Genomic DNA, 19,938 nt, shown 5'->3' with positions numbered 1-19,938 from the left:
CAGACACTGTTCTGAGGGCCTGCCCTGTGTGAACTCATGTAGTTTTCCTAATAGCCCTGTGGGGTTGGCACTCATCACTCCCCTTTTACAGATGGGCAGGCGGAGACACAGAATAGTTAAGAATCTTGCCCAAGGCCGCTCAGCTGGCTGGTGGGAGAACCAGCATTGGAGCCCAAGTAGTCTGGCCCTGAGCGTCCTTGCCGTGAACCACTGTGCCACATCCACCCATAGTGTGTGACCTGAGAAAGGGGACACGGACTAAAACAAGTAAACAGTCATCCAGACAGTGGCAAGAACACAGCAAGTGGGCAATGGAGCATCGTAAGAGCCAGGGGGTGGGAGTGGGAAGGCAGCTATTTACCTCGGACACATAGCATGGGCCTCTGTGGGGAGGTGACATTTGAGCCGAGACCACGGTGAGAAAAAGTCAGATCTGGCAGGAAGTGTCCCGAGCAGAGGGGGCAGCATGGACGAGGTATGGGGTTGGAAAGATGTAGCACGAACGAGAACAGAAGGACGGCCAAGGAGGCATGGGGAGGGACAGGGCCCCATGAATGGCCCCCGGAGCTCTGTGGCCTGGCCCTTCCTGGGGGCTGTCCCACCCTGCTCCTTGGATTAATTTGTGTCCTCCAAAATCAGAGGAGGCAATTTAAAAAATTATTTTTTAGCCCTGGCTGGTGTGACTCAGTGGATTGAGTGCGGGCCTTCAAGCCAGTGGGTTGCTAGTTCGATTCCCAGTCAGGGCACCTGCCTGGGTTGCAGGCCGAGTCCCCAGTAGGGGGTACACAAGAGGCAGCCACACATTGATGTTTCTCTCCCTCTATTTCTCTTTCCCTTCCCCTCTGTCTAAAAATAAATAAATAAAATCTTCTAAAAAATTATATTTTAATTTGTAGTAATATATACATAACATAAAATTGACCACTTTAACCATTTTCAAGTATATCAGGAGCATTAAGTACATTCACGCTGGTGTGTGACCATCACCACCACTGTCCCAGAACTTTCTCATCTTGCAAAGCAAACTCTGTCCCAGTGAACATAACTCCCCATTTGCAGCCACCCCTACCCCTGGCATCCGCCTTCCTACTTTCGTCTGTGAACTTGCCTACCATAGGGGCCTCGCACAAAGCGGAATCGTGCACTGTTTGCATTTTTGTGGCTGGCGCATTTCACTTAGCACGCTGTCGTCAGGGCTCATCCATGTTGTGGTAGCATAGGTCAGAATTTCCTTCCTCTTCAAGGCTAGGAGCCCATTGGATACAGACATCCCACTTAGTGGGTCCATTCGTCTGGCAGCGGACACTTGGGTTGCTTCTGCATTTCAGCTTCTGTGAACAGCACTCCTCTGAATGCGGCTGTGCAGATATTTCCCCAAGTCCCCGCTTTCAGCTCTTTGGGGCAGGTGACTGGAAGCAGAGTTGCCGTATCACGTGGTCATTCTGTTGGATTTTTGGAGCTGTCATCCCGATTTCCATGGCGACCACACCACTTCACATTCCTACCAACAGAGCGCAAGGATGAGGGGTGCGGCCTTTGCAGGGGCTCCTTACTGAATGGGGATGCAGTGAAACTCATCCAGTTGCCCCCGCCCCCACTTCGCTCCCTTTCCAAACCCAGCTGTCAGCACCGCTGTCCCTCAGGCGAGGCCACGGAGGCAGCAGCCTCCCCGAGCAATGGCCACTGCGTCCGAGCTGCCTCCAGAGTGGCCCCGCTGTGTCCTTCCTCCTCCTCCACCTAATTCAGATGTTTGTGCCCCGTTACCAAAATGGATTTTTTCATTCAGCTACTGGTGTTTCCTAAATTCCGGGGAAAAGTCACTTAATTCGTCTGCCCTGAGGGCCTGCTCTGGTGACTGCGTCTCAGGGGCTGCTGGCAGGCATTGACTTGGCTGCTGTTGCTGGAGCTGAGGATTGGACCAGACACCACGCAGCATCTTGGAACATCTGCCTGCGCAGGAGTCTGCCGATCAGAAGGTCTCCAGTAATGCACACTCCTTTCTTGCTGCTCTGGCGCCTGCGGCATGACTGTTCTTCCCCCAAAGTAGCTTCTTTTTCACCACTTTCTGCAGCCCAGAGACCATTCTGTTCGCCTTGTGGTGCCGCTGACCTTCAGCTCAAGGTCAAAGGCAGCTAAAGAGCTGCCAAGAATGAGAGTGGGGCCTGGGGGACCTTGAGGCCCCCCCCCGGGTGGCAAGACCGGGAGCTTCCTGGAGACCAGCCTTGTGGTCATCCGGTCATTCCGTCATTGAGTCCGTTCCCGCAGCCCTCTGAAGACCCTGCCCACTTGGCTCACCTGCATGCGAAGCCCCGCCCTTCAGAAGCTCACCCGTGGTAACAGATAACAGTGCAGTGGGAGGGGTACTGTCGGAGTGGAAGGCATGGAGTGATCCAGAGCAGAGGGCGGCAGGGCCGGCCCCTGGAGAGCTGTTGGAGCCAGGCCTGGAAGGGTGGAGACCGAGGTGCCCACCCTTCCAGGAGAGGGCATTTCAGGAGGAGGCACAGCTCTGTAGCACAAGGTGAGAAGGAAGTGCAGTGGGTGTGGACGAGAGAGCAGGGAGAGGGAGGCAGGCCAAGGAGGGTGGAGAGAATGAAGCAAGAACTGTGAAGGGCCTGGGTGCCAGGCTGAGTGTCCTGTAGGCAGCTGAGCCATCACAGAAAAGGGCTGTCTCTTCAGGAATCAAGCGAGCCTCTGGGGAGGTCAAGTCCAGAAGCAGATTTGGCAGGGGGAACATGTGGGGCTGGAGAGAGCCTGTTGGATGCTTGAGAACGGTACCCCGGGGTTGTGTGGCAGAGGCACAGAGAAATGGGTGTTAGCGCACAGCTGTGGCTGCTGCCACTCCCGACCTGGGGGGCTGGTGCCGGCTAAGGAGCAGCCTCTGGGGCAGTGACGCTGCAAGGGCTGGACGGAGCTTGGTTTGTTGTGGTTTTAAAGCCATGGTAGGTTTGCCTTCCAAGTTCCTTTGTCTCATGTCCTCTTAATGGAGGGAAGCCAGTGTGGGGGTTGGCATGTGCTTCTGAGACCACCCCCATCCCCTGCGTATCTGATGTTTCTGTAATGGCATATACCTTTCACAGCTCACCGCAGCCCCCCAGTGGTAGGTAGGCAAAAGACAGTGATTATACCCATTTTCCAGGAAGAGAAACTGAGGCTCTGAGAGAGGACTTGCTCCTGATGGCATAGCCAGGGCCTTAGACTTCAGTTCAGTAGTTTGCTCTCATACTCATTGGGGAGCAAAAAGAGCTGAAGACTTGTAGGAGACTCCCCCAAAGGAAGATGATGTTTGGTGCCAGCTTGCCAATTGGGTGCCAAGGCCATTCACTAAGTGCCCCCAACACTGGGGAAGGGATTGTAGCCCTGGTGCCGACCATCCACAGTATGTGGAAGGGTGTGGCCCCCCGGGCGCCCGCAGAAGCAGACTGCCCCACAGAGTGGGCCTGGGACTTTGCACTAGTGCATCACACCTCCAGGGCTGGCTGGGCAGAACCTGGACACACCTGGGGGTCTGCAAGGGTTTGTGGTTACTGAGTCATGGATGAGAGTGGGCGAACCATCTGTGGGCTTGGGCCAGGGTTAGAGCTGAGCGTCTTCCTGGAGACAGCTGCCTGGCACCCCCTCGGGCCCCTTGCCACAGAGCTTAGGGGCTCTTTTCCCCAGGTCTGGCCATTGTAGATTTGAGAGAACCCAGACAGCAGGAAGCAGTGTTGGCAAATCCGTTTAGCAGCTGTTACCAGGAACAGTAATTTTGTGCCGCCTCTTGTCCTCTGTTGTGGTAAATAACAGATAATGGCATTTCCAGTCCATGGCGTGGCGGGCGCTCCACACGCCGGCCTCACCGCGCTGGCTGCACCCTGCAAGCTGCCACACTCAGAAGACCTGTGATTCTTCATCGCTTTCAAATCAGCCTTGTTTTTCCTGCCGCAGACTGTTGGCTGTTGGCTGACCTGAACTCAAGGTGGATTTAGCCTGAGCTCTGTTCCTCTGTTCCCCTGAGGGAGGGCATCAGGGCGCTTCTCCTGCTGATGAAAGCAGCTGGGCCGGGGGTGGGGAAGGGGGAGCCGGCTTCTCTGCAGAGGCTCCCTCTAGCCCAGGCCTCCAAACCAAGAAAGAAACTGGCCTTTTTAGAGGCAGCTTGAGGGATCTTTCTTCTCCCCCACAAACTGTTTCTCACCCCTGCCATCCCGTCTTCTGTGAGAGAGGTGATTGTCCCAGGCTACAGATGGAGAAACTGAGGCTGGGAGGGGTTCCTATCTGCCCAGGAATCACATCCGCCATGCTGAGCTCTCAGGTGCATACTTTGGAGCCTCCAGCGAGGGAGGCCTGAGCCCCCGGGTGCCACTGCACAGCCTCCCCACCAGGCCCCCAGCTGCCTGCGTGGGAGTCTCATTAGCCTTGCAACTCATCCTCTGCTCCTCCGCTTGCTCATCTTGCTCAAAGGTGGCTCTGATCAGTGTGCGCTGCCCTCCAGCCCTCCCCTTCCCCCCACCCCCGAAGTCTTCAGTGGCTCCCTACTGACTGCAGAATGAAGTCTAACCGCCTCCACATGGTGTCCAGGGCCCTCAGTCCATTCCCTGGGCACAAGCTGCTGACTTTAGCAGCATAAATGAGACACCTGGGTTGGCGTTGCTGAGGCCTGAGGGTCGGGCCTCGCCGCGCCCGGCCCAGACCTGCCACGCTCCCCTTGGAGTTCTGTTCCTGCACATCACCCAGGCCCCTAATTAATCACTAGTGCTGCCGCTACTGGAACGTTAGGAAGCCTGAGGGTGTTTGTCTAGTCCACTGTATTTTCCAAATTAAAAAATCAGTTCCTACAACAGGTATTTACTGGCTTCGAGGATATTTCCTGTGTCCCGGGCACTGGCGGGAGCACGGAGAAGGGAGAGGCTATTTTCACATAAACTGACCTTTTGAGAGTTACGACGATTCTGGGAGGTCAGAGAAGACAGTGCTCACCTCTGGGACAGGTGGGGCTGCCGAGGGGCTGGAATGTCCCATGCGGAGTTGGTGGGGGCAGAGCTGGGGGTGGGAGGGTCTCCTGGCTTTGGCCGGCTGGTCTGTGCACAGTCACTGGAGAGCACTGGAGGCGATTGGCACTCCTCTCCAGACTCACTGTGGGGGCAGCAGGAGGGAGCGACTAGTGCGTGGGGTCAGGGAGGGGGTCAAGGAAGGGGTCACGGAGGAGGACACGCTGGGGTGATAGCCGAAGGATACATAGACGTTTACTAGCCAGGAGTCACGGGCGGGGCAAACGCTTAGAGGCGTGGAAACACCTAGAGTGCGAGGGGCAGGCTGTGGAGCATGGTTGGTAGGCATGGTGGCTTGGCGAGGCTGCAGCATTGGGCGGGGGTCAAGGACATATGCGTGCATCCGTCTTCTTGTCTTTCTGCCCCTCAGCCTGGGAGCCTGGCCATGCTATCTGCCTAGTCCAGGGCCTTAGGAAGTGTTTGCTGAATGCACTTGACATCATTGGGCCCGACCTGCACTAAATTCAGGGGAAGGGATTGTGGGAGGTTAGCCAGAGGCTCCTGTGCCGCCCACGGAAAAGCAGGGCTGTGGTTTCAGGGTCAGGCAGAGAGACTGGTCACATGCCCCGGAACAGCGGAATCTCAGACCTGGGATCTTCTCGGCAGACATGGCCAGGCGCTCCTTGCACGGCCAGTGCCGACCACAGCCAAGTTCTCCCTGCCGGGTGGGGCTTCGGGGCAGTCCCCAAGGGGCCAGGCTCACTTGTGGCCATTAGCTCAGGGCACTGCTGAGGGGCAGGGCATTTGGAGGATGCTGGTTGTGAGGACAAAAGAAATAAAAGATAAAAAAGACCGAGCCTCTGCCTTGACTGTTACTCCGAGAAACAGGCTTCTTTAACAGAGGCTGGACCAGGTGACTGCCAGGTGGCAGGTATGCCCCTGGGTGAAATGTTCTCTGTGGGAGGCCCAGCCCCAGGGCTTCTGGGAAACAGAGGCATTATACAACCAGGGCTGGGCTGGGGGAGCCTGCAGCTGGCTTTGTGTGGCTGTCCATCGCCTGTGTTCATGTTCCCGGCCAATGTCTCCCTCGGAGAGTGGGCCCCCGTGTCTTCAGACCACTGTTGTCCATGAGATAACTTGCTCCCAGTGACATCTGTTTCCTGGGCCCCATATGCATCTTCTCAGCAAGTGTGGGGGTCACAGAGAGCATGGGTGAGAGATCGGGATTCGGACCCCAGTCTGCCCTCCACCTACTGCCCTTGCGTGACTCTGGACAAATCACCTGAGCGGTCTGCCCAGGTCCCCTCACAGTTAAGGAAATAATTCATCAAGGCACTTGCCCTGAAGCCACACACAGTGCGAGTCACGCAAACGTTTGGTTTTGTTACTGCAGACCCAGGTCTGCATCCTGGCTCTGCCACCTCCTCGTCACGTGAACTTGGCCAGGCCACCAACATCTCTGGACCTCCAATAGCCTCATCCCCGACATTTAGATCGTAAAACCTTCCTCAAGGGGCCATTAAGACGTAAATGAGATTAAATGTGATCCCAATCATGTGTGCTGAGCGCTGAGCTTGGTGCCAGGCATGGAATAAGTGCCCAATAAATGGTAGCTGTTATCATCATCATGAGTTGTAACTCCAAGTAACCGTGCAGCAAGGAGCAAGATGGACGTAAGCGGCTCCCTTCACCACCTGGGCCCTCCCCTGCCCCGACTCCCTCCCAGCCGGAGCAGAGGCACAGAGCCGCAGGCCGCTGTGTGCCGTGGCCGTCCTGGGAGACCACTGGCCCGATCATCCCTCAGCAGTCCCGATGGAGCCCCGTGGACCTGCGGCTGGAAGTCTGGGGGACATGACGAGCTCAGTTTCCGTCACTTCCGGGAGCCCGGGCTGGCAGTCAGGCACAGAAGCAAGAAGCTAAGGAAGGCTCCAGGAGTCTAGTCCCAGGACTTGCTGGGGCCAAGCAGGGTGGAGCAGGCCAGGTTCAGGGCTCAGGGAAAGAAAGTTAGATGACGGCGGTGGGACTCCATCTGCCATATAGTCGTCCTCCCCTGGCAGGCTGGCCCAGGCACAGGGCAGGCCCGAGGCGCATGCCAGGCGGGGAGACTAGGAGGGGTGTGTTCCAGAACCCTCGATAGACCCCTTCTTAGAGGAGCGGCAAGTTCTTCTGCATAATGAGTGCTGGTCTTCACATAGCCCTGGAGGGAGTGGCCCATCCCCACACAGGCCTCGGCACACCCGAAAGGTCCCCTCAGGTGTTTGCGGGAACAAGCGTGGAGTCCCCACGTGGCTTCCAGACCAGGAGCTGGTGGGCCTCCCCCTGTCAGGGGTTCCGAAGCCCAGGCTTCCTTTGGGTAAATAAGAAAACTGCGCATTCTCTTGTAACACTGAAATTTCAAAATAATATTGTATTGGAAAAAAGCGAATTTAATCTTGAATCTCCTTTCCTGTTACACGTGTCCTCTCCTCAGGCCCCAGAGGTTCTGTCACCCCCCTCAGAGGAGAGGGACCCACATGGAGTCGCCACTGCTGGCCTTGGTGAGCTGTTCACAGAAACGCCCACATGAGGGCCTCACCCCCGCCTCTGGGGTGGATGTGGGCCCTCGCATGAGGCAGCGCTGGGTCCGGGAACTGTCCCTGGCTGTCTCCTCCAGCTCCCTGTCCCTTCTGCGTTTATGTGCATGTCTGGCTTATATGCACACAGCCCTGCGTCGGCGCCCTTCAGACTCGTCACACGGAATGTCTGTGCACGCAGGCCCCGGGGCTGGGACACCTCACGCGCAGCACGGACCTGGCGCCCGGCGCTTCCTCCACAGGTGCCTGTCGAATGAATGAATGAGTTTCTCGAGACCAAGTGCCACGGCTCACACAGTCCCGCTTTGATCGTACACTATTAGGTTGGCGGCTGGTTTTTTAAAACCTTCCTCCCAGCTTCAGATTGAATAACCCTCCTCCCCTCCTTTGCCCAGCTCTTGTTTGAAACCATGGTGCATGCCCCTTGGGCCCCATCGAGAGAGCTCAAACCTCCTTTGTTTCCCATGTGCTTTGGAAAGGAGGCAAAAACCAGGCACACAGCCTCTGGGCTCAGAAGCGATGCTGAGGATACCTGTGGCCAGGAAGAGTTAAGGGGCTGGTGGGCAGGCGGGCGGGCGGTCCCATCCTGCTTGATCTCCCCCTACCCCCATCAGATCCCACAGTGGGGCATGAGGGCTGAGATGATCCAAAGCCCATGCAAAGCATGATTTCTTTTTGTGCGTTCGTGAATGGTCATAATCAAGAGCTGCTTCTGTTGCCTTTCTAACCCTCCTCTCCACCCCAGACACAGTGCTCACTGACTAGTGAGTGGCAGGTGGAAGGAGGAGGTGTTTGGAAGCGAGTCCTGAGCTCTGCAGTGCTTCCTTTCCTCGGGGACAGGCGGCTGGGGGCGGGGGACTTCACAGGCCTGGGGCGTGCGGGTGGTCCGGAGCGATGTCATCTGAGGGAGGGGAGGGTCTCCTCCGAGGTGGCTGCAGCCTGGCAGAAGCCTGGTGACTAGAAGAGGCTTGGCAGGAACTGGGTAACGACACCTGTCGGCGCAGCCGGGGTGGAGGAAGGCCGATGTTTCCCTGGTGGGGCATTAGAGTGGGGACCAGAGAGACACTTGCCTTCCTTCTGAAATTCTTCTCTCGCAGCCTCCTGGCTTCCTTCTCAGACCAAGCAGCAGGTGACTGGCATTCAGGCTGTATGTCTCTGGGCTCTGGTGACGCCATATTTGCAGTGGTCAAGGCTAAGGTCAAAGTGCCCTGTGCCCCGCTGGCCCCCAGACTGTGTCCTAATGGATGGAAAGAGGGGCCTGGCTGTGCGCTCTCCCAGTTGGGGCTTGACCTGGTCTGTAGTTGCGGAGGTGGGGCCCAGACCCAGAGAGCCAGCGCTGTCTTCATTTGGAGTGTGGGGGAGAGTGAGCGCTTCGAAAAGTCTCTTGTCCAGGCAGCTACCCGGGGCTCAAACGGGTTCACATCCCACCTCCCTGTGGTCAAGTGACTCGATGTTGAGCCTCAGATTACCTTATTCGTAAAACAGGGACATCAGTACCCACCTCCCCAGGGTGTTGTGGAGCTGAAAGGAGGTTCTACATAAAATACCTAGCTTGGGGCCTGGTGTAGCTGAAGTGGTCCCTAAATTATCAACTATACTGTGCACATCAGTATTTAAACTGTGTAAAGCCACAGGGCACGGGACTTGGCTTCCAGATTCTGGATAGATGGCCACGGGGCCGTTTCCAGCCCCCCGCCCCCCCCCCCCCGCCCCCCGGGCTGGTGGAACACCTGCAAGCCTGGGAGACGAGCAGGGCTGAGCCCCTGATCAGAGGTCAGTGACCCAGTGACACCGTGGGGTGCGGGGCGGGGCTGACCATCTGCTTTCAAACCACAGTCTCCCAAGAAGTTCTGTCTCCTGGCTATCTGGGCGTGTATTTCAGCTTCTGTAATCCAGAGGTCCCCAGGCCCCTGGCCGAGGACTGGTACTGGTCTGTGGCCTGTTAGGAACGGTGAGCGTGAATGTAATTGGCTTGAGTCATCCCGCCCCCCACCCCCAGTCCGTGGAACAATTGCCGAAAAGGTGGGGGACCGCTGCTTTAATCCACCCTGACACACAAAATCCAGATCTGGTCAAAAAATGAAGTTGGGGGCGAGTGATTTCCCAAAACATTTAGCATAAGCTTCCTTTAAATAGGAATTCTGCTTATCCATTTAAAATAGGCTTTGACTTAGCACAGTTTGATTTACATTTTGGCCGATATCTCTCTGCATATATTGACTTCTAAATAGCTTCAGGCACATATACATATTTATGTGCTAGGAAATCACCCTGTGCGTTCTGTCTGTAACGTGCTTTCCCCCCCCACTTAATTTATTGTGAATATTGCTCCATTTCAGTACCTGTACCGCTTCGCCGTGATTGTTTTCACTATTTCTGTTTCTACCATCATTTTTATCGCTGCGGAGCTTCCCCTAAAACACAACCGGATTTTTCCGTGTGGGAGATTTGCCTTGCAGCCACGAGAACACCGCGTGTGATGGAGAGCGCACGTGTGGCGTCACGGCGTCACGGTGCTTCCTGTTGAGCCGCCGTCATCTGCTCCTAGCCCCTCCCGCCCTGCTTCTTGGGGTCCGGGGTCGGGGGTCGGCCGCGCCGTGAGCCTCGTTTGCAGCAGAGTTCCCGGGAGAGACTGTCTCATTGTCCGTGCCAGCTGGTTGAACTCCTGGAAAAGTCCTTTTCCAAATGAGTCTTGCCAGTTCTCCTCCGTGCGGCGGGACACTCGTCCAGGACAGAGGGCTGTGCCTCATTCATCCTCGTCACTCCTAGAACAACACCTGGCATCCAGGGTTGACTAAACCTTTGTTGAATTGAAGCACCAAATAGTTTCAAGCTACCCGTCTTCAATAGTCATTTCTGCAGCACAGCTACGTTTTCCTGCCGCCACGTACCGAACATTGGGGCACTTTCATCTGTGCTCGGTTGGCTGAGCGTCACGAACGTCGCTGTCTGAGTGATAGATGGCTATGCCGCCGAGCCTTGGGGCCTGTGGAGGGGTGCGTGGCTCTCCTCCAGTTACTGAATGTTCTCGGACCACTGTTCCTGAGACGCCTCAGGGTCTGCGTCCCCAGCAGTTTTGCTCCCAGCCCTGCACTGGCCCTGCAGCCTTCCCATCTAATGATCGGAGTCGGTTTGGAAATCCCCCCGTGGAGCTGGGGCTCACTGTGAGGATGGGAAGGCCCAGCCTGGGAGCCAGGGGCCTGAGCTCTGCTGCCCCTCGCCGAGAAAAGACACTTGTATTTCTTGCCTCTTGGCTGCGGTGTGAGAAGATGAAGGTGCTGATAGCAATGGAGGTGCTCCAGGAAGTCCAGGGGTACCCCAAGTGGCCAGGATTAGGAGGATGTTAAGGAGGGCACCCAATCAGAGTCTGCACACACAGGCAGCCTGCAGGGTGCTCCTGGGGCGGGGGGAGGGGCAGGAAGAAGGAGTCATGTGGGGTGCGACCCTTCACAAAGGACACTCCGGGTCATTCCACTTGTGGTGTGGCCAGCCTGAGAGTGAGGCCTGTCCAGCCAGCGGCCCCACTGCCCCTGGACACTCTCCGGGTGTAGGCTCTCCTGTCCCACTGCCCTGTGCTGCCCAGCGAGTGTTTCGCGTCTCGGTGCATCTAGTCTCCCCAGTAACGGGCACATTCCAGCAGGGACCACATCGTGTGTTCTCATTGTCACACTAAAAGTAGCTCCTGTTTGTTCACTCATTTATTCTGCAAATACTCATTGTGCCAGGCACTGGAAATAGGACGGTGAACAGAACAGACATGGCCCCTGGGGCACCGGGGTGGGGGGGGGGGAGTAAAGGCAGTCATGGGCCACGTGAATGAGGGTGAAATTCCTGAGAGGTGAGGACAAGAGGCAAGAGCCAATTATTACGGAAGCTCCAACCAGATAAGAAGTCAGGGAAGGCTTCCTTGATGAAGGGGTGCTTTTGCCGAGATCTGAACAACGTATAGGTTAGTGAAGAGAGGATATGACCACGTGCATGCCAGACAGAGGGAGCAGCATATGCCAAGGTGCTTTTGTAGGTAAAGCACAGGGAGGGCCGGGGACTGAAGGCTGGGCTGGGTGCGGTGGAGCAGGGGGAGGGGCTGGCCAGGAGGCAGGGGCTAGCCTTAGCAGGCGGCACACACCGCATGAAAGGGGTTGTCTTCATCCAGAGAGCAACAGGAGGCATCTTTGGAAGCTTTCAGGCTAGCAGGAGAAATAACAAGATTATATTTGCATCTTGAAAAGATCACTCCTACAGGAGACCTGCTGGGAGGGGCCCAGGAGGGGGCAGGCAGCCCGGGTGGGGAGGGTGACGCAGGGGAGTTGACAGTGGAGAGTCCATGTTCTTGGACATGGATTATTCGGGTAGGAATGAGGGGGAGTGAGGACGGAGGGTGATTCTGCATTCTGGCTTGTGTGACTGCTGGGTGCTGGCATCCTTTCCTGATGGAGGCCTGAGGGAGAGGACTGTGGTTGTCGCCTGTTCTTTACCCTTTGCTGTGCCGAGTGCGCTCATGACTTGTCTCCCTTGGTCCTCTCCACTGTGGCACCACCGCCTGTGACCACCGTTTCACAGACGAGGGTCAGAGAAGGTTAGCACCAAGTCCAAGGTTTCGTCTTGCGCTGCCCCGCCCCAAAGCCTGTGTCCCGTGGTCTGTTCCCCAAGCTGCCCCCTCTGCACGTGCGCTCCAGGCTGGGTGTATATTTGCAAATGGAGGGCCTAGAGTGCCCGAGACTGGACGGAGGAGCTCGCACATGCCGACTGGTGGCCTGGGCTTCTGTCACATCTGCTCTGCGTCAGGTCCAGAAGCCAGACTTGGTGTGTTTAACCCTCAGACACAGTTCCAGGCTGGGGGACGCACGAGGCAGCCACACCAGGGAAGCCAGTGCTCACTTGCCCAGGGCAATTCCGCTCAGTGCCAGCCCGTCCCAGGCAGGGAAGCTAGTGACCACCCCCAGGCCCCGGGGCCGTCCTTGACATGGCTGTGCAGTGTTCCCTTAAAGTCGCAGCTGGCTCACACTCTCTCTCAGTGGCTTTTTAAAATACTACCTGCTTAATTTTCTTTTTTTGGATCCTGGGAATAAAGACCAAGCCCCTAGGGGAAAAGGCTCATTAGTCTCTCATTGATTCGAGATTTAGTAGAGTAGCAATTAGGTATTACTTGAACTGGAGCATGTTATCATTTTGCTGGCCTGGATTCCCCACCCAGAGACGCTGCACAGCAGAGAGGGGGCGGGATCTGACCGTGGGCTCCACCACTGAAGCCTGGCAGCCTGCAAACAGGGCTGTGCGTGGGCGAGGGGGGCATCCCTCGTCAGGCCACCCCTGACTCCCACAGCACCCCATGGGGCAAAGGCAGGAGGGAACGTTTGGGACATGCCACCCATCCACACACATACCCCCACCCCAGCATGGGAGCTGACCATCATCAGCCTTCGACCCACCCAGCCTCTGGGGGGCAGCTGGCCCACACCCCTTCTGTCCCCAGTCAGGCGGTCCGCTGCTGTGGCCTGTGGGTAGAAGACAGGACGCAGCTCTGGGCTCTCTCCCCTGGTTTCTTTCCCTGCCCCCAGCAGCGCAGACGTTCAGTCACTCAGACGATGCTTATTGAGGGCATGCGCACGCCCATCCTTCAAACCCTGCTTACCTCTCACTCCTGCGTGCAGCGGGGGGCCCCTCAGGCTTGGCAGGCTGACCTGGGACCGAGCGTGGGGTGCTTCACTGGGAGCACACAAGGCCTGGGCCCTGCCGTCCCGGCACGGTGCTCCAGGTGGGCGCCCTGCAGGTGATGGTTACAGGAATCAGTGACCTGGAAGGTGGGCAGGAGTCAGATGGAGAGGGGTGGGCTGAGGTGGGGTGGAGACGAAAGACACCCCAGCACACGGGTCTGATGGGAAGTGAGGCCTTGTGGGGGAGTAGCAGGAGCAGGCCATGGAGGGTGACGGGGTGCTGAGGTGCCAAGACCAAGGCCTGGGTCCGCTGGCCCAGTGCCAGCCAGCAGGACTTCCTGCGATGATGAAAATCTTCCATTTCTGTGCCATTCGATATGCTCACCACCAACCACACGTGGCTATTGAGCGCCTGAAATCTGGTTAGTGGGACTGCGGAACTGGGTTTCTCATTGTATTTAATTGTAATTAATTTTCATTGAAGTAGACACATGTGGCTGGTGGCTACCACAGCAGACGGTGCAGGTCTAGAGGAGGGTCACGCAAGGGTTTCGAACAGGGCACAGGGGCTGTCGCTGATAATAATGACCAGCACTTACTGAATGCTTATTATGTGCTGGTTGCTCTTCATGTGTATCTCAGTTAATAACCCTCAAGATAACCCTTGGGGATAAATATTATCCCGTTTTACCAATGAGAATGTCTGGGGCCTAGCGAGGCATGAGTGGCTTGCCCAAGGGCCCGCCCAGGCCTGCCCCCTCCACCCCCACCAGCCTGTGCCCAGGGCACCAAGCTGCGACCAGGCTCAGAGCTGTGTTTCTGGAAACTAAACCTGGTGGCAGTGCAGGGCAGCGTGAGGTCGAGGCCCCAGGGGGACTGAGCTCTAAGTGATCCGGGTTGACACAGGTGAGGATGAGCCCATTTCTAGGGCTCCCCATGTGCAGAAGCAAAAGAAAGGTCACTCTCCCTGTCAGGGGCTATGTCCTCCCCAAATCCCCGTGCTGCAGCCCCAACTCCAGTGTGATGGTGTTTGGGGTTGAAGCCTTTGGGAGGTGACTAGGCTTCATGAGGCCATGAGGGTGGGTACCCACACTGGGGCCGGCACCCTGGTAAGAACAGGGAGAGACCAGAGCTCTCCCTTCGCCCTGTGAGGACGCAGTGAGCAGGGGCAAACGTAAAGGGCCCTCACTGAGAACCCAGCCGCACTGGCACCCCCGTAGGAGTCCCAGCCTCCAGGACTGGGAGATGCGTGTCTGTCGTTTAAGCCCCCTGGTCTGTGGGTTTTTGTTATAACGGCCCAAGCTCACTAAGACAGGGGCAGAAGCCATACTCCCCCCACCTTTGCTTGATGTGCAGGGCAGGGAGGCCACAGAGTGGGAGGGAGGCTATGAGGATGCCGCTGGGCCTGAGCTCCCTGCCTGCAGCTAGAAACCCCTCTCCTGTGAAGAGCGGCTACCCTCCTTCCTGAGGAATAGTGAGGAGGGCGGAGCCAGACTCCCCAGCCCCAGTCGGGGCTCCAAGAACCAACGTCAGGGAGCTGGTGGGCACATGCGTCTACACACCCATCCCCAGCAAAGCCTCGTTCCAGGTTGTTCTGTCCACTTCTCTGCCCATTTATTTATTTTATTTTTTAAAAGATTTTATTTTCGGAGAGAGGGGAAGGGAGGAAGAAAGAGGGAGAGAAACATTGATGTTTGCAAGAGATACATCCATCGATTGCCTCTCACACACCCCCTACTGGGGACCTGGCCTGCAACCCAAGTATGTGCCGACTAGGAATTGAACCGGCAACCTTTCGATTCTCAGACCAGCTCTCAATCCACTGAACCACACCAGCCAGAGCTGCCCATTCATTTGAGAGCCATCAGCCACACTCCCAGGCATATGAACCAGCAGCTCCTTGGAGAGCCATGGGCACCAGCTTGACACCAGGCCCAGGAGGGCATCATCCAGCTCTCCTGAGGTCTGGAAGAAAGGAACCTCCCAAATCCCGATGGTCCCTAACTAGCTGTAGGACCTCAGGCAGTCTTTAACCTTTCTGAGCCTCAGTTTCCTCCCCTGTATAATGGAGATCCTAACCACCCCCCTCCTTCCTCCTTTGTTGCCTAGCACAGACAATTGCTCGGGAAAGGGGAGCACCTGGTCTTCTCTCCTCATTCCCAGCGCCACTGTCTCACGGGGAGGGGGCAGAGCACTCTGCTTGGAGGGCAAGCTGTCGGCAAACCCTATAAGCACGTAGAAAACGTCATAGGAAAATCTCTCCCCTTGAAGGGCCACACCTCTTCACATGTGCACCAGTTACTTATCCCGGTAGTGGGAATTAGCGAGGAAAGCAGCCGCCTGGCTTCACACCTCCTTCCTCTCTCTTTACCCCTGGGAGGAGAGGCCTGTGTGTGCTTCTTGAGGCCCACCTTATGGGCTCATGGGGGCCCTGCCCCAGAGGTAGAAAGGTTGGGAGTGAGAGTTGCGAGGAGTATTGAGCGGCAGCTCCAGTGGAGAAGAAGCTCCAGACCAGGCAGGGATGGTGGCCCGAGGCTCTGGGGTCCAGGCTGTTGCGCCCTGCCCCGCCCCCCCGCCCCCCCCCCCCCCGCCCCCCGAGGCTGAGCCCCGGGGCTAGCACACAGGCAGCTTGGCCCCTCCCCTTTCTGAGGGACAGCAGCACAGCAGTGAGCACCCCAGACAGAGGACCCTTCCAACATGTGCTGCACCTCGGGAGACCCAAGCCAGGACCCTTGCGGGAGCTGGGAAGGGACCCCAACTGTGACTGCAATGGACTTTCTTGCTAGCCCAGGGAGCTGAGGGCTTGGAGAAGATGCCATTTTATTTGGAGAAACAGGAGGAAAGTGACGCTTCTCATACCCTAGTATTGGATGGTAGCAAATGCATACACCCCGAGAAGGTATCAGAGCTTGCCTTCCGCCGAGAGCGGGCTCCCGCTGCAGCGCTGGGCTCAGCTGCCCAGTCAGGCAGTGACAACGTGCTCTGGGAAGCCAAGTCAGTGACATTTTCCTCTCCGCGAAGAGGTGTGCTTCTTGCTCAGTCGGTAGCCTGCAGAAAAGGACAAGCAATAGATCCAGCCTTCCCTCCGTGAAGGGGGCGGGTGGGGGGCAGGAGAGAACCCCCAACCTGCAGGGACTGGGCAGCTTCCCCGTGGTAGAAAGATGGATCAGCCCTGCGTGACAGTTCTCAGAGGAGGACCTGCTGTCACTGAGTCAGACGGGCCCCGGTTAGCCGGGAGCACGTCTCAACCCCACCAAATCCCCCACCTTCTTGCGCATTTCACCAGCCTTTCCCAGCACCTGTGCTGCTGGGCATTGGGGGGAAACAGAGTACGTCTTTAGAAGTTATGAGCTTAAGCAGCTCCGCAGAAAGAAAAACACTGCAGGAACTGGGTTCTGGCTGCTTATGGGTCCGAAGAAGTTATATGATGGCTTGAGTCACACCTGAGGTGAACTTGGCAAATTCTCAACCTACTCTGAGCCCCAGATTTCCCACCCGTAACATGGGCCTAAAGCTTACGTAGTAGGATTCCCAGAATCATTTGATGGAGAGACTTGGCTTAAAGTGAGACCTCAAGCTGTCACTGGAATTTCTCGCTGTGTCGTCTCCTCCCCTGGTCGGGCACCTGCGTGGTGCGGTTGTCGCGTGTTTATGCACAGACGCGTGCTTCCTCTGTTGAATAGCATCACCTCCTGCCCACATTGCCAGGAACGGACACGCTCTGCGGCGTACAGGGCATGTCGTGTCCCGTCGCCTGGGCTCCCATCTTCCGCGGGAATGGGCGTTCGGGCGCTTTCCAGTCCTCTGCTGTTGAACAGGATGCGGCCGTGAGATCTGCAAGCTCGTCAAGCTCGTGTTTGCTGTGCTCCTGCAGAACGTGATTGTGGGGGCGAGTCTGTACCGCGGCGATCCGTGGATGGGCACAGCCATTGTTCCCCAAAGCCACCCACACACTTTGGATGACCCGTGCCCTTGGGGTTGTCTACCCTTCTGGCCCGAAGCAAAAGCCTCGGAATACGGCACAGGGTTCCTCGGTCACAGTTCTGCCAGCCCCTCAGCTGAGGAGGAAGCAGCTGAAGTGTTTACCTTCCCGTGTCCTCTCTCTTGTAGAAAGTCTGCACCAAATGTGGGATCGAGGCCTCCCCTGGCCAGAAGCGGCCCCTGTGGCTGTGTAAGATCTGCAGTGAGCAGAGAGAGGTAGGGTGCCCAGGGCAACTGGGTGGGGGGCCTGGGGCCGGGTCTGGGCCCACCCCATTTGGGGAAGTTCATGGTTGGGCATGGGGAGAAGCTCCTCTGGGGATCAAGGAGGACCTCGTGGGGGTGACCAGAGAGAAGAGTGGGAGGGGTCAGCTGCTGGCTTGCTCATTTTCAGGGTGCAGGGGCGGCCGTGGGCCCTGGTTCTGCTGTGCCTGGGGTCGTGGCTTCAGTGGGAAGCCCTTCACACTGAGTGGAGGTCATGTGGCATTGGGAGGGGCGTCTATTATTATAGCAGCAGTAGTGGCCACCCCAGCTTCAACGTTCACCAGGAGCCTGGCACTGCGCTCAGTTATTTACATGTATGAATTCGTTCCATCCTTTCACAGCCCCCCGTGTGGGTGCTATTATTATCCCTTTCTACCGACAGGAAATGGAGACTCGTGGGCACCAAGCTGGTTGGTGCGGGAGCTGCAAATAAATGCAGCCGTGGTGTGCTGCGATGCTGCCCCCCGAAGCCCCTTCCGGTGCTCAGGCTTTGTAGTTCTAGTTCTGACCCCTTTTTAGGGGAAGAAATGGAGGCTCAGTGAGGCAGCAACTGGTGGGGGGCTCAAACCTGCATCTCCTAACCCCAAACCCAGGGCTTCCCTCACTGCACCAGCGTCGGCAGCGGGGCCAAACCAGAGCAGGACGTTGGCCGCTTCTGGGGAGGGTCGTGACGCAGGGATGGGGGGACCAGAACAAGCCCGGCAGAGGAAATATGCCCCTGGTTTTCAGGTGTGGATTTTTTCTTTATTATCTTGCTTGGCACTTGGTGCGCGCTTTTCATCTGAGGATCCAGAAACGCCTTCAGTTACGGGAACTTCTCAGCCAGGCTGTACTCGAACGTGGCTGTCCCGCCCTCCCCTGTCTCCACGTCTGGGAACCCATACCTCGTAGGGCCTCTCAGTCCATCCTCCGTGGCTCCCAACCACGCTTGTTCATTTCTTTGTCTTTCTGGGCTGCTTTCCAGGTAAATGGTTCGGTGCGGTCTTCCAGTTCACTCAGTCTGTGGGACTTCCTCCCACCTGTTGGTGTTGTTGATTACCTTTCTTAGCATCAGCTTTCCTCGGGTGCTTTGGGACTTGGGTTTGCGTGGTCATCTCGAATAGGATCAGTTTCTCCCACTTTCTCACCTCCACCCAGGCCCTCCTGGGCGTCCCCGCGCAGAGCCAGGTGTCTCTGGTTAGTGAGGAGCCTTGTGGCCGTGGTGACAGTGGGATTATTCCCAGAGCCCTGGCCGTGTGCTGCTTCCAGCCCCCCTCAGCCTTCACTCTCTCAGGTAAGCTCTAGTTGGGGGTGCAGGTGAGGAATCTCTGCATTTATCAGCCTCTTTTCCCAGATGGGAAATCTCTTCACCAGCCCCCATTTTCAGTGACTCTGGCTCTCGTCTCCCACCTCTCCTGGGACGCTTTTAGTCCCTGTGCCCTGGACCACCAAGCCCCCAGGTGCCTCCACCTGCTTCAGAACCCAGAGCTCCGCAGGCTGCACCTTCGCAGCTCCTCAAAAGAGCAAATATTTGGAGTTTCTTACCCACTGAGATATACGTCCTGTTTTTGAACACAGATCAGTTTACCTGTTGCGTTTGGAGCCGTTTCTCTGTCACTGCTGTGTCTTTAGAACAGGAAAGCTTCTCCACATGTGAACTCACATTCTGTCTTGCCGGAGGCCCCTGGTTGCTCGCTCACCCTGAAGCGGAGGTGCCAATCTCTGTTTCTTAGAGAAGCTGTGAGAATTCGGCGAGGTCATCAAATGTGCGAAGTGCCCATGTCACCTCGCACGGTCACGCCGTCAGTGTTAGGGGCCTCCCTCTCTCCCCCAGCCAGAAGGGCCCTCTTTGAACTTGAGGTCCTCCTGGTCTTCCGGGGTCCCATTTAAGATGCCGATATTGATGAGAGAGGAAATTTCTTAAAACAGTATCTTGTGGGAGACACCTTAGCAGGATGAAGTCACAGCTGAACTGTTAGAGGACAGAGATGAAGGAGCTGTCATGGAAAAGAAGGTGGACGAAAGGAAAGACGAATGTGGCAGCCTAGTAATTCAGTGGGGGGGCTGCAGAGGCAGTGGTCCCTGTCCATCCCCGCCACGAGCTACCCTCGCATCCTTGACCGTCCTGAGATGCCACCTGCGGGGCTCACCACCAGCCCATCCTAATCTCCAGGGCACTGCGGTGGCCAGAAAAACCTGAAATAGCTGAGGATGAATTTTCTTCTCTTTCCTGAGGCAAAAAGATTAGTCTGTGCGTTATGCTACCAATTTGTCCTTGCACTTCTACAGTCCAGCTAATTTAGCGGGATGAAGGATGCTACAGTCCGTCTCTGCAGGACCAGGCCAGCTGCGGACGTTCAGTAGGCGTGCATGGGCCATAAAAGTGTGTGTGCCTGCAAGTCTGGGTGCCCGTGGGTGCCGCACGCAGGTGCTGCCTTTTCCTGCCTGCTGTAGGGGTGGGAGAGTGACAGGGTAATTGGTTCCCTAATGCCTTTTTTCCCTTAGAAAGATATCTAATCACGGCAG

The 19,938-nt window shown here is 56.8% G+C and overlaps 1 protein-coding gene across 1 annotated transcript in view; it reads left to right on the top strand.

Moving 5' to 3' along the window:
* The window catches only part of RPH3AL (rabphilin 3A like (without C2 domains)), a 132,298-nt gene that overhangs the window by 63,386 nt on the left and 48,974 nt on the right, over nt 1–19,938 (top strand). The window contains 1 exon segment of the mRNA XM_053910484.1: nt 17,302–17,388. Within this exon segment, the coding sequence (XP_053766459.1) occupies nt 17,302–17,388 (87 nt within the window).

The sequence above is a fragment of the Desmodus rotundus genome, chromosome 9 (assembly GCF_022682495.2).
Source record: "Desmodus rotundus isolate HL8 chromosome 9, HLdesRot8A.1, whole genome shotgun sequence".
Classification (NCBI taxonomy): Eukaryota; Metazoa; Chordata; class Mammalia; order Chiroptera; family Phyllostomidae; genus Desmodus; species Desmodus rotundus.
Note: the sequence above shows the minus strand (reverse complement) of the source record. Positions and strands in the feature narration are given on the sequence as shown.